The sequence below is a fragment of the Leuresthes tenuis genome, unplaced genomic scaffold, assembly GCF_036924035.1.
Source record: "Leuresthes tenuis unplaced genomic scaffold, fLeuTen1.0.hap1 SCAF_1, whole genome shotgun sequence".
NCBI classification, from domain to species: domain Eukaryota; kingdom Metazoa; phylum Chordata; class Actinopteri; order Atheriniformes; family Atherinopsidae; genus Leuresthes; species Leuresthes tenuis.
The window spans coordinates 35799274-35812669 of record NW_027325355.1 but is presented as its reverse complement, the minus strand read 5'-3'; the positions used below and the strand labels follow the sequence as shown (position 1 = coordinate 35812669).

Sequence of the window (13396 nt, the reverse complement as noted above, 5' to 3'; positions counted from 1 at the left end):
AAGGCTGAGCGTGAAGCCGGATTATTTCCAGCTTTAAGACACTTTCTGCTTGTTGTCATGAAGCCGGATTGTCTGTTTGCATAGATGTGAGTCTGCAGCGTGAAATGAAGGAAGTCAGCAGGCAGACGAGCCAAAGGGCTGAAATCATAGTGCAAAGAGCCCCAAACCTGCAGCGTGTCCTCAGAGAGTCTGCAGGAAGGCTCGTGTTGCCACAGAACGCCACGGGCCGCCACAGGACAGGCCGCCACAGAACGCCACAGAACGCCACGGGCCGCCACAGAACGCCACAGAACGCCACGGGCCGCCACAGGACGCCACGGGCCGCCACAGAACGCCACAGAACGCCACGGGCCGCGCTGCGTTCTCACGTTTCAGCTCATTAACCACATAAAACATCCTCCCAACTCACCGTGAGAGCTTTCTGTCATGGAAGAGGAATCCAACCGGAGGTTTGTTGGAGCGTTAAAGGACAGGTACAGTCCTGCAGTGTAGGGCGCCGCCTGTAAGCAGGGGGACGCCACGGGGGGGGGTTTCTTTTGTCTGATAAATGTATTAAACGCGTTATAATGTGTTATATTGGAGGAGTTTTAAAGGTCTCAGGTTCTGCTCCAGAGTTGGTTGGAGAGAAGATCATTTTACGGCCGTTTCACAGCAACGTTTAATCTGCAGGCCTCAGGTTTCCTGAACTTTATTTAATCTTGTTTGACCCCACAGAACGAAGCTGAAAGGATGGTTCCCAGCTCTGTCTGCAGTTAATGAGCTAAAAGCCGTCCTACTCTTCATCAACTCCACACTTCGCTCAGTTCCCGCAGCCGATCTCCTCCTTGTAGCGGCTCGTGAGCGAGTTGGCTTTCTGCGTCAGCTTGGACAGAACGGCGTGGAGTCCGTTCAGGTGGAAGTGGAACTGTTTCTCCAGGTCGTCCTCCTCCTCCTCGGCCCGTGACGCCTCCATCAGGCCCGCCGCGTCCTTGCGGCGCTCGTCGCCCTGCAGGACGCCCCACTCCATGTCGTTACGGATGGACTTGAGCAGGATGTAGGAGCTGTACATGTTGGCGTCCTGGTGCAGGTAGGCGCTGGGTTCGGCGACTGTTCCGTTGGCGGCGCTGCTCTCTGCCGTCTTCAGGTCCTCGCTGTCGTCCAATGGGACGTCCCGCAGCAGGCTGGGCACCATCACCGTCTGGTCCATGTTGTTGACGGCGCCGATGAAGCGGTTCATGGCGTTGAACAGCGAGTTCTTCTGGTTGTAGGAGGCAGACATCTGCATCATGGCGACCGTGGTCACAGGCCAAGGCCAAATTTAGCCTGATAATGCTCTTTAGGGGATTATTACGAGGCTTCGGCCTGATCCTGGGCCAGCTCTTAACTGGCTCCTGACCCGAGAGAGGCACTCACCGCTGCCACGTGGACCGCCCAACCACTGTTCAGGCTCCAGACTCCCGTCCCGGCCGGCGGTGGAGGCCGTCTGCTGCTGCTGGCCCTCAGACCAACGTTTCAGCCAGCGCTCCAACAGCCACCTGCAGTGAAGGCAGAAAAGAATGAACGGAAGATTTAACTCACTGTAGAAAGGAAATGTCTGCTTCAACCTGCTGCAGCACCTGCACAGGGTCCCACAGCCGGGCTGTAATTACTTTAAAGACACTTCCGGGAGAATAAAATGCAGGTTAACTAACAAGGAAGCCTTTAGCACCACCTGGTAGATGATTTCTGCTGGCTGTGAGCCGAGTGTAAAAACAGCCAGCATAAAAATATCAGAGTCACTGACGACCGAAATGTTCATTTAAAGCTCGGAAACGCGTTCGTTTAAAGCTCGGAAACGCGTTCATTTAAAGCTCTGAAACGCGTTCGTTTAAAGCTCTGAAACGCGTTCATTTAAAGCTCGGAAACGCGTTCATTTAAAGCTCTGAAACGCGTTCGTTTAAAGCTCTGAAACGCGTTCATTTAAAGCTCTGAAACGCGTTCATTTAAAGCTCTGAAACGCGTTCGTTTAAAGCTCGGAAACGCGTTCGTTTAAAGCTCTGAAACGCGTTCATTTAAAGCTCTGAAACGCGTTCATTTAAAGCTCTGAAACGCGTTCATTTAAAGCTCTGAAACGCGTTCGTTTAAAGCTCTGAAACGCGTTCGTTTAAAGCTCGGAAACGCGTTCGTTTAAAGCTCTGAAACGCGTTCATTTAAAGCTCTGAAACGCGTTCATTTAAAGCTCTGAAACGCGTTCGTTTAAAGCTCTGAAACGCGTTCGTTTAAAGCTCGGAAACGCGTTCGTTTAAAGCTCTGAAACGCGTTCATTTAAAGCTCTGAAACGCGTTCATTTAAAGCTCTGAAACGCGTTCATTTAAAGCTCTGAAACGCGTTCGTTTAAAGCTCTGAAACGCGTTCATTTAAAGCTCGGAAACGCGTTCGTTTAAAGCTCGGAAACGCGTTCGTTTAAAGCTCTGAAACGCGTTCGTTTAAAGCTCGGAAACGCGTTCCTTTAAAGCTCGGAAAACGCGTTCGTTTAAAGCTCTGAAACGCGTTCGTTTAAAGCTCTGAAACGCGATCGTTTAAAGCTCTGAAACGCGTTCGTTTAAAGCTCTGAAACGCGTTCGTTTAAAGCTCTGAAACGCGTTCGTTTAAAGCTCTGAAACGCGTTCATTTAAAGCTCTGAAACGCGTTCGTTTAAAGCTCTGAAACGCGTTCGTTTAAAGCTCGGAAACGCGTTCGTTTAAAGCTCTGAAACGCGTTCATTTAAAGCTCTGAAACGCGTTCGTTTAAAGCTCTGAAACGCGTTCATTTAAAGCTATGAAACGCGTTCGTTTGAAGCTCTGAAACGCGTTCGTTTAAAGCTCTGAAACGCGTTCGTTTAAAGCTCTGAAACGCGTTTGTTTAAAGCTCTGAAACGCGTTCGTTTAAAGCTCGGAAACGCGTTCATTTAAAGCTCTGAAACGCGTTCGTTTAAAGCTCTGAAACGCGTTCGTTTAAAGCTCTGAAACGCGTTCGTTTAAAGCTCTGAAACGCGTTCGTTTAAAGCTCTGAAACGCGTTCGTTTAAAGCTCTGAAACGCGTTCGTTTAAAGCTCTGAAACGCGTTCGTTTAAAGCTCGGAAACGCGTTCGTTTAAAGCTCTGAAACGCGTTCGTTTAAAGCTCTGAAACGCGTTCGTTTAAAGCTCTGAAACGCGTTCGTTTAAAGCTCTGAAACGCGTTCGTTTAAAGCTCGGAAACGCGTTCGTTTAAAGCTCGGAAACGCGTTCGTTTAAAGCTCGGAAACGCGTTCGTTTAAAGCTCGGAAACGCGTTCGTTTAAAGCTCGGAAACGCGTTCGTTTAAAGCTCTGAAACGCGTTCGTTTAAAGCTCTGAAACGCGTTCGTTTAAAGCTCGGAAACGCGTTCGTTTAAAGCTCGGAAACGCGTTCGTTTAAAGCTCGGAAACGCGTTCGTTTAAAGCTCGGAAACGCGTTCCTTTAAAGCTCTGAAACGCGTTCGTTTAAAGCTCTGAAACGCGTTCGTTTAAAGCTCTGAAACGCGTTCATTTAAAGCTCTGAAACGCGTTCGTTTAAAGCTCTGAAACGCGTTCGTTTAAAGCTCGGAAACGCGTTCGTTTAAAGCTCTGAAACGCGTTCATTTAAAGCTCTGAAACGCGTTCGTTTAAAGCTCTGAAACGCGTTCATTTAAAGCTATGAAACGCGTTCATTTGAAGCTCTGAAACGCGTTCGTTTAAAGCTCTGAAACGCGTTCCTTTAAAGCTCTGAAACGCGTTCGTTTAAAGCTCTGAAACGCGTTCGTTTAAAGCTCGGAAACGCGTTCGTTTAAAGCTCTGAAACGCGTTCATTTAAAGCTCTGAAACGCGTTCGTTTAAAGCTCTGAAACGCGTTCATTTAAAGCTCTGAAACGCGTTCGTTTAAAGCTCTGAAACGCGTTCGTTTAAAGCTCGGAAACGCGTTCGTTTAAAGCTCTGAAACGCGTTCGTTTAAAGCTCTGAAACGCGTTCGTTTAAAGCTCTGAAACGCGTTCGTTTAAAGCTCTGAAACGCGTTCGTTTAAAGCTCGGAAACGCGTTCGTTTAAAGCTCTGAAACGCGTTCATTTAAAGCTCTGAAACGCGTTCGTTTAAAGCTCTGAAACGCGTTCGTTTAAAGCTCTGAAACGCGTTCGTTTAAAGCTCTGAAACGCGTTCGTTTAAAGCTCTGAAACGCGTTCGTTTAAAGCTCTGAAACGCGTTCATTTAAAGCTCTGAAACGCGTTCATTTAAAGCTCTGAAACGCGTTCATTTAAAGCTCTGAAACGCGTTCATTTAAAGCTCTGAAACGCGTTCATTTAAAGCTCGGAAACGCGTTCGTTTAAAGCTCGGAAACGCGTTCGTTTAAAGCTCGGAAACGCGTTCGTTTAAAGCTCGGAAACGCGTTCGTTTAAAGCTCTGAAACGCGTTCGTTTAAAGCTCTGAAACGCGTTCATTTAAAGCTCTGAAACGCCTTCGTTTAAAGCTCTGAAACGCGGTCATTTAAAGCTCGGAAACGCGTTCGTTTAAAGCTCGGAAACGCGTTCGTTTAAAGCTCGGAAACGCGTTCGTTTAAAGCTCGGAAACGCGTTCCTTTAAAGCTCTGAAACGCGTTCGTTTAAAGCTCTGAAACGCGTTCGTTTAAAGCTCTGAAACGCGTTCGTTTAAAGCTCGGAAACGCGTTCGTTTAAAGCTCTGAAACGCGTTCGTTTAAAGCTCTGAAACGCGTTCATTTAAAGCTCTGAAACGCCTTCGTTTAAAGCTCTGAAACGCGTTCGTTTAAAGCTCTGAAACGCGTTCGTTTAAAGCTCTGAAACGCGTTCATTTAAAGCTCTGAAACGCGTTCGTTTAAAGCTCTGAAACGCGTTCGTTTAAAGCTCTGAAACGCGTTCGTTTAAAGCTCGGAAACGCGTTCGTTTAAAGCTCGGAAACGCGTTCGTTTAAAGCTCTGAAACGCGTTCGTTTAAAGCTCTGAAACGCGTTCGTTTAAAGCTCTGAAACGCGTTCGTTTAAAGCTCTGAAACGCGTTCGTTTAAAGCTCTGAAACGCGTTCGTTTAAAGCTCGGAAACGCGTTCGTTTAAAGCTCGGAAACGCGTTCGTTTAAAGCTCTGAAACGCGTTCATTTAAAGCTCTGAAACGCGTTCATTTAAAGCTCTGAAACGCGTTCGTTTAAAGCTCTGAAACGCGTTCATTTAAAGCTCGGAAACGCGTTCGTTTAAAGCTCGGAAACGCGTTCGTTTAAAGCTCTGAAACGCGTTCGTTTAAAGCTCGGAAACGCGTTCCTTTAAAGCTCGGAAAACGCGTTCGTTTAAAGCTCTGAAACGCGTTCGTTTAAAGCTCTGAAACGCGATCGTTTAAAGCTCTGAAACGCGTTCGTTTAAAGCTCTGAAACGCGTTCGTTTAAAGCTCTGAAACGCGTTCGTTTAAAGCTCTGAAACGCGTTCATTTAAAGCTCTGAAACGCGTTCGTTTAAAGCTCTGAAACGCGTTCGTTTAAAGCTCGGAAACGCGTTCGTTTAAAGCTCTGAAACGCGTTCATTTAAAGCTCTGAAACGCGTTCGTTTAAAGCTCTGAAACGCGTTCATTTAAAGCTATGAAACGCGTTCGTTTGAAGCTCTGAAACGCGTTCGTTTAAAGCTCTGAAACGCGTTCGTTTAAAGCTCTGAAACGCGTTTGTTTAAAGCTCTGAAACGCGTTCGTTTAAAGCTCGGAAACGCGTTCATTTAAAGCTCTGAAACGCGTTCGTTTAAAGCTCTGAAACGCGTTCGTTTAAAGCTCTGAAACGCGTTCGTTTAAAGCTCTGAAACGCGTTCGTTTAAAGCTCTGAAACGCGTTCGTTTAAAGCTCTGAAACGCGTTCGTTTAAAGCTCTGAAACGCGTTCGTTTAAAGCTCGGAAACGCGTTCGTTTAAAGCTCTGAAACGCGTTCGTTTAAAGCTCTGAAACGCGTTCGTTTAAAGCTCTGAAACGCGTTCGTTTAAAGCTCTGAAACGCGTTCGTTTAAAGCTCGGAAACGCGTTCGTTTAAAGCTCGGAAACGCGTTCGTTTAAAGCTCGGAAACGCGTTCGTTTAAAGCTCGGAAACGCGTTCGTTTAAAGCTCTGAAACGCGTTCGTTTAAAGCTCTGAAACGCGTTCGTTTAAAGCTCGGAAACGCGTTCGTTTAAAGCTCGGAAACGCGTTCGTTTAAAGCTCGGAAACGCGTTCGTTTAAAGCTCGGAAACGCGTTCCTTTAAAGCTCTGAAACGCGTTCGTTTAAAGCTCTGAAACGCGTTCGTTTAAAGCTCTGAAACGCGTTCATTTAAAGCTCTGAAACGCGTTCGTTTAAAGCTCTGAAACGCGTTCGTTTAAAGCTCGGAAACGCGTTCGTTTAAAGCTCTGAAACGCGTTCATTTAAAGCTCTGAAACGCGTTCGTTTAAAGCTCTGAAACGCGTTCATTTAAAGCTATGAAACGCGTTCATTTGAAGCTCTGAAACGCGTTCGTTTAAAGCTCTGAAACGCGTTCCTTTAAAGCTCTGAAACGCGTTCGTTTAAAGCTCTGAAACGCGTTCGTTTAAAGCTCGGAAACGCGTTCGTTTAAAGCTCTGAAACGCGTTCATTTAAAGCTCTGAAACGCGTTCGTTTAAAGCTCTGAAACGCGTTCATTTAAAGCTCTGAAACGCGTTCGTTTAAAGCTCTGAAACGCGTTCGTTTAAAGCTCGGAAACGCGTTCGTTTAAAGCTCGGAAACGCGTTCGTTTAAAGCTCTGAAACGCGTTCGTTTAAAGCTCTGAAACGCGTTCGTTTAAAGCTCTGAAACGCGTTCGTTTAAAGCTCGGAAACGCGTTCGTTTAAAGCTCTGAAACGCGTTCATTTAAAGCTCTGAAACGCGTTCGTTTAAAGCTCTGAAACGCGTTCGTTTAAAGCTCTGAAACGCGTTCGTTTAAAGCTCTGAAACGCGTTCGTTTAAAGCTCTGAAACGCGTTCGTTTAAAGCTCTGAAACGCGTTCATTTAAAGCTCTGAAACGCGTTCATTTAAAGCTCTGAAACGCGTTCATTTAAAGCTCTGAAACGCGTTCATTTAAAGCTCTGAAACGCGTTCATTTAAAGCTCGGAAACGCGTTCGTTTAAAGCTCGGAAACGCGTTCGTTTAAAGCTCGGAAACGCGTTCGTTTAAAGCTCGGAAACGCGTTCGTTTAAAGCTCTGAAACGCGTTCGTTTAAAGCTCTGAAACGCGTTCATTTAAAGCTCTGAAACGCCTTCGTTTAAAGCTCTGAAACGCGGTCATTTAAAGCTCGGAAACGCGTTCGTTTAAAGCTCGGAAACGCGTTCGTTTAAAGCTCGGAAACGCGTTCGTTTAAAGCTCGGAAACGCGTTCCTTTAAAGCTCTGAAACGCGTTCGTTTAAAGCTCTGAAACGCGTTCGTTTAAAGCTCTGAAACGCGTTCGTTTAAAGCTCGGAAACGCGTTCGTTTAAAGCTCTGAAACGCGTTCGTTTAAAGCTCTGAAACGCGTTCATTTAAAGCTCTGAAACGCCTTCGTTTAAAGCTCTGAAACGCGTTCGTTTAAAGCTCTGAAACGCGTTCGTTTAAAGCTCTGAAACGCGTTCATTTAAAGCTCTGAAACGCGTTCGTTTAAAGCTCTGAAACGCGTTCGTTTAAAGCTCTGAAACGCGTTCGTTTAAAGCTCGGAAACGCGTTCGTTTAAAGCTCGGAAACGCGTTCGTTTAAAGCTCTGAAACGCGTTCGTTTAAAGCTCTGAAACGCGTTCGTTTAAAGCTCTGAAACGCGTTCATTTAAAGCTCTGAAACGCGTTCATTTAAAGCTCTGAAACGCGTTCCTTTAAAGCTCTGAAACGCGTTCGTTTAAAGCTCTGAAACGCGTTCGTTTAAAGCTCTGAAACGCGTTCGTTTAAAGCTCTGAAACGCGTTCGTTTAAAGCTCGGAAACGCGTTCATTTAAAGCTCTGAAACGCGTTCGTTTAAAGCTCTGAAACGCGTTCGTTTAAAGCTCTGAAACGCGTTCGTTTAAAGCTCTGAAACGCGTTCATTTACAGCTCGGAAACGCGTTCATTTAAAGCTCTGAAACGCGTTCCTTTAAAGCTCTGAAACGCGTTCATTTAAAGCTCTGAAACGCGTTCGTTTACAGCTCTGAAACACGTTCGTTTAAAGCTCTGAAACGCGTTCGTTTAAAGCTCTGAAACGCGTTCGTTTAAAGCTCTGAAACGCGTTCATTTACAGCTCGGAAACGCGTTCCTTTAAAGCTCTGAAACGCGTTCCTTTAAAGCTCTGAAACGCGTTCATTTAAAGCTCGGAAACGCGTTCGTTTAAAGCTCGGAAACGCGTTCCTTTAAAGCTCTGAAACGCGTTCATTTAAAGCTCTGAAACGCGTTCGTTTAAAGCTCGGAAACGCCTTCGTTTAAAGCTCTGAAACGCGTTCATTTAAAGCTCTGAAACGCGTTCGTTTAAAGCTCTGAAACGCGTTCCTTTAAAGCTCTGAAACGCGTTCGTTTAAAGCTCTGAAACGCGTTCATTTAAAGCTCTGAAACACGTTCATTTAAAGTTCGGAAACGCGTTCGTTTAAAGCTCTGAAACGCGTTCGTTTAAAGCTCTGAAACGCGTTCATTTAAAGCTCTGAAACGCGTTCATTTAAAGCTCTGAAACGCGTTCCTTTAAAGCTCTGAAACGCGTTCATTTAAAGCTCTGAAACGCGTTCATTTAAAGCTCGGAAACGCGTTCGTTTAAAGCTCTGAAACGCGTTCGTTTAAAGCTCTGAAACGCGTTCGTTTAAAGCTCTGAAACGCGTTCGTTTAAAGCTCTGAAACGCGTTCGTTTAAAGCTCTGAAACGCGTTCGTTTAAAGCTCTGAAACGCGTTCGTTTAAAGCTCTGAAACGCGTTCGTTTAAAGCTCTGAAACGCGTTCATTTAAAGCTCTGAAACGCGTTCGTTTAAAGCTCTGAAACGCGTTCGTTTAAAGCTCTGAAACGCGTTCGTTTAAAGCTCTGAAACGCGTTCATTTAAAGCTCTGAAACGCGTTCGTTTAAAGCTCTGAAACGCGTTCGTTTAAAGCTCGGAAACGCGTTCGTTTAAAGCTCGGAAACGCGTTCGTTTAAAGCTCGGAAACGCGTTCGTTTAAAGCTCTGAAACGCGTTCGTTTAAAGCTCTGAAACGCGTTCGTTTAAAGCTCTGAAACGCGTTCATTTAAAGCTCTGAAACGCGTTCATTTAAAGCTCTGAAACGCGTTCATTTAAAGCTCGGAAACGCGTTCGTTTAAAGCTCGGAAACGCGTTCGTTTAAAGCTCGGAAACGCGTTCGTTTAAAGCTCGGAAACGCGTTCGTTTAAAGCTCGGAAACGCGTTCGTTTAAAGCTCTGAAACGCGTTCGTTTAAAGCTCTGAAACGCGTTCATTTAAAGCTCTGAAACGCCTTCGTTTAAAGCTCTGAAACGCGTTCATTTAAAGCTCGGAAACGCGTTCGTTTAAAGCTCGGAAACGCGTTCGTTTAAAGCTCGGAAACGCGTTCGTTTAAAGCTCGGAAACGCGTTCCTTTAAAGCTCTGAAACGCGTTCGTTTAAAGCTCTGAAACGCGTTCGTTTAAAGCTCTGAAACGCGTTCGTTTAAAGCTCTGAAACGCGTTCGTTTAAAGCTCTGAAACGCGTTCGTTTAAAGCTCTGAAACGCGTTCGTTTAAAGCTCGGAAACGCGTTCATTTAAAGCTCTGAAACGCGTTCGTTTAAAGCTCTGAAACGCGTTCATTTAAAGCTCTGAAACGCGTTCATTTAAAGCTCTGAAACGCGTTCATTTAAAGCTCTGAAACGCGTTCATTTAAAGCTCTGAAACGCGTTCATTTAAAGCTCTGAAACGCGTTCATTTAAAGCTCTGAAACGCGTTCATTTAAAGCTCTGAAACGCGTTCATTTAAAGCTCTGAAACGCGTTCCTTTAAAGCTCTGAAACGCGTTCGTTTAAAGCTCTGAAACGCGTTCGTTTAAAGCTCTGAAACGCGTTCGTTTAAAGCTCTGAAACGCGTTCGTTTAAAGCTCGGAAACGCGTTCATTTAAAGCTCTGAAACGCGTTCGTTTAAAGCTCTGAAACGCGTTCGTTTAAAGCTCTGAAACGCGTTCGTTTAAAGCTCTGAAACGCGTTCATTTACAGCTCGGAAACGCGTTCATTTAAAGCTCTGAAACGCGTTCCTTTAAAGCTCTGAAACGCGTTCATTTAAAGCTCTGAAACGCGTTCGTTTACAGCTCTGAAACACGTTCGTTTAAAGCTCTGAAACGCGTTCGTTTAAAGCTCTGAAACGCGTTCGTTTAAAGCTCTGAAACGCGTTCATTTAAAGCTCTGAAACGCGTTCATTTAAAGCTCTGAAACGCGTTCGTTTAAAGCTCGGAAACGCGTTCATTTACAGCTCGGAAACGCGTTCATTTAAAGCTCTGAAACGCGTTCCTTTAAAGCTCTGAAACGCGTTCATTTAAAGCTCGGAAACGCGTTCGTTTAAAGCTCGGAAACGCGTTCCTTTAAAGCTCTGAAACGCGTTCATTTAAAGCTCTGAAACGCGTTCGTTTAAAGCTCGGAAACGCCTTCGTTTAAAGCTCTGAAACGCGTTCATTTAAAGCTCTGAAACGCGTTCATTTAAAGCTCTGAAACGCGTTCCTTTAAAGCTCTGAAACGCGTTCATTTAAAGCTCTGAAACGCGTTCGTTTACAGCTCTGAAACACGTTCATTTAAAGTTCGGAAACGCGTTCGTTTACAGCTCTGAAACGCGTTCATTTAAAGCTCTGAAACGCGTTCGTTTACAGCTCTGAAACGCGTTCATTTAAAGCTCGGAAACGCGTTCGTTTAAGGCTCTGAAACTCGTTCATTTAAAGCTCGGAAACGCATTCATTTAAAGCTCGGAAACGCATTCATTTAAAGCTCTGAAACGCGTTCATGTAAAGCTCTGAAACGCGTTCGTTTAAAGCTCTGAAACGCGTTCGTTTAAAGCTCGGAAACGCGTTCATTTAAAGCTCTGAAACGCGTTCGTTTAAAGCTCGGAAACGCGTTCGTTTAAAGCTCGGAAACGCGTTCGTTTAAAGCTCGGAAACGCGTTCCTTTAAAGCTCTGAAACGCGTTCGTTTAAAGCTCTGAAACGCGTTCGTTTAAAGCTCTGAAACGCGTTCGTTTAAAGCTCTGAAACGCGTTCGTTTAAAGCTCTGAAACGCGTTCGTTTAAAGCTCTGAAACGCGTTCGTTTAAAGCTCGGAAACGCGTTCATTTAAAGCTCTGAAACGCGTTCGTTTAAAGCTCTGAAACGCGTTCATTTAAAGCTCTGAAACGCGTTCATTTAAAGCTCTGAAACGCGTTCATTTAAAGCTCTGAAACGCGTTCATTTAAAGCTCTGAAACGCGTTCATTTAAAGCTCTGAAACGCGTTCATTTAAAGCTCTGAAACGCGTTCATTTAAAGCTCTGAAACGCGTTCATTTAAAGCTCTGAAACGCGTTCCTTTAAAGCTCTGAAACGCGTTCGTTTAAAGCTCTGAAACGCGTTCGTTTAAAGCTCTGAAACGCGTTCGTTTAAAGCTCTGAAACGCGTTCGTTTAAAGCTCGGAAACGCGTTCATTTAAAGCTCTGAAACGCGTTCGTTTAAAGCTCTGAAACGCGTTCGTTTAAAGCTCTGAAACGCGTTCGTTTAAAGCTCTGAAACGCGTTCATTTACAGCTCGGAAACGCGTTCATTTAAAGCTCTGAAACGCGTTCCTTTAAAGCTCTGAAACGCGTTCATTTAAAGCTCTGAAACGCGTTCGTTTACAGCTCTGAAACACGTTCGTTTAAAGCTCTGAAACGCGTTCGTTTAAAGCTCTGAAACGCGTTCGTTTAAAGCTCTGAAACGCGTTCATTTAAAGCTCTGAAACGCGTTCATTTAAAGCTCTGAAACGCGTTCGTTTAAAGCTCGGAAACGCGTTCATTTACAGCTCGGAAACGCGTTCATTTAAAGCTCTGAAACGCGTTCCTTTAAAGCTCTGAAACGCGTTCATTTAAAGCTCGGAAACGCGTTCGTTTAAAGCTCGGAAACGCGTTCCTTTAAAGCTCTGAAACGCGTTCATTTAAAGCTCTGAAACGCGTTCGTTTAAAGCTCGGAAACGCCTTCGTTTAAAGCTCTGAAACGCGTTCATTTAAAGCTCTGAAACGCGTTCATTTAAAGCTCTGAAACGCGTTCCTTTAAAGCTCTGAAACGCGTTCATTTAAAGCTCTGAAACGCGTTCGTTTACAGCTCTGAAACACGTTCATTTAAAGTTCGGAAACGCGTTCGTTTACAGCTCTGAAACGCGTTCATTTAAAGCTCTGAAACGCGTTCGTTTACAGCTCTGAAACGCGTTCATTTAAAGCTCGGAAACGCGTTCGTTTAAGGCTCTGAAACTCGTTCATTTAAAGCTCGGAAACGCATTCATTTAAAGCTCGGAAACGCATTCATTTAAAGCTCTGAAACGCGTTCATGTAAAGCTCTGAAACGCGTTCATTTAAAGCTCGGAAACAGTCTGTTCAGAATACATCCTAAAACTACTCCATCCATGCACTCATTCCTGACTAATTCCTCAACTTTCCTTCCAACAGACATGAGAGGAACTCCGGGAAAAAGAGACAAAAGCTCTCCAGATTCTCTCGTTTTGTGTTATTCGTGTTATTTTTCATGTAAATGCGGAGCTGCTGCGTCCTAAAACTACAAGCTGAGATGTAAACTCCGTATTTTTAAAATAGATTTAATCTAAAACAGACATCATCTCTGCGGAATATGTCCGTTTACTGAAGCCGGTCCGTTCTGTGAAATACCAGGAAATGAACTGCGATCACCTGATTGATCCAGTTAGAAATCATTTTCCAATAGAGTGAATATCACACATATAACAATAGTATTCTTCTTTAAAGTTTAAAGTGTACCTCTATGTTATTACAAGTTAAACTGTCGGCTTTATCCGGAACAAGTCGGCCGTGCATCCCTCTCACAAATCACCGCCCTGATGACGGCTAATTCCGGGTACCGCTATCCCGCATGATTGGCGCCGCTGAAGCGAAGAAACCTCGGCGGGCAGAGACCCGGTGTTCTTACCGTGTATCAGGGGTCGTTCCCGGGCGCTGGTGGTGTGTCCGGGACCGCTTTCCGCTTGTTTATCTGTGCGGGAATGGGTCGCACCGGCCGGTCAGCGAGTTCGTCTGGAAGCGGCTGACAGCAGAGGAGCGGCGGGGCGGAGCTACCGGACACAGCCAATCACAGCGGGGTATTCCAGATGCAGCCAATCATACAGGGTTTGACGTCACACCGACCGTTGGAAAATGTTACATTGTTTATAGAATTAAAATATAAATTTAACGTCTTATAAATTTATAGTAACGGCATTATTATAATGTCAAATGAAGAGATTAATAATATGTGGCATAATCTTATTTCAGTTTTATTACAAAATATGACTGTGATACTTATTTAATTAAT

The 13396-nt window shown here is 44.9% G+C and overlaps 1 protein-coding gene across 1 annotated transcript; it reads right to left on the bottom strand.

The window, feature by feature from the left end:
• Positions 1–250: 250 nt before the first annotated feature.
• Positions 251–13276, bottom strand: LOC140288951 (mid1-interacting protein 1-B-like). Its single transcript, XM_072379227.1, has 2 exons — positions 13016–13276; positions 251–1514 (listed from the first exon to the last, which is right to left on the bottom strand). Exon 2 carries the CDS (start codon positions 1265–1267, stop codon positions 800–802), a length of 468 nt encoding a protein of 155 aa, XP_072235328.1. The 5' UTR covers positions 1268–1514; positions 13016–13276; the 3' UTR covers positions 251–799.
• Positions 13277–13396: the final 120 nt, after the last annotated feature.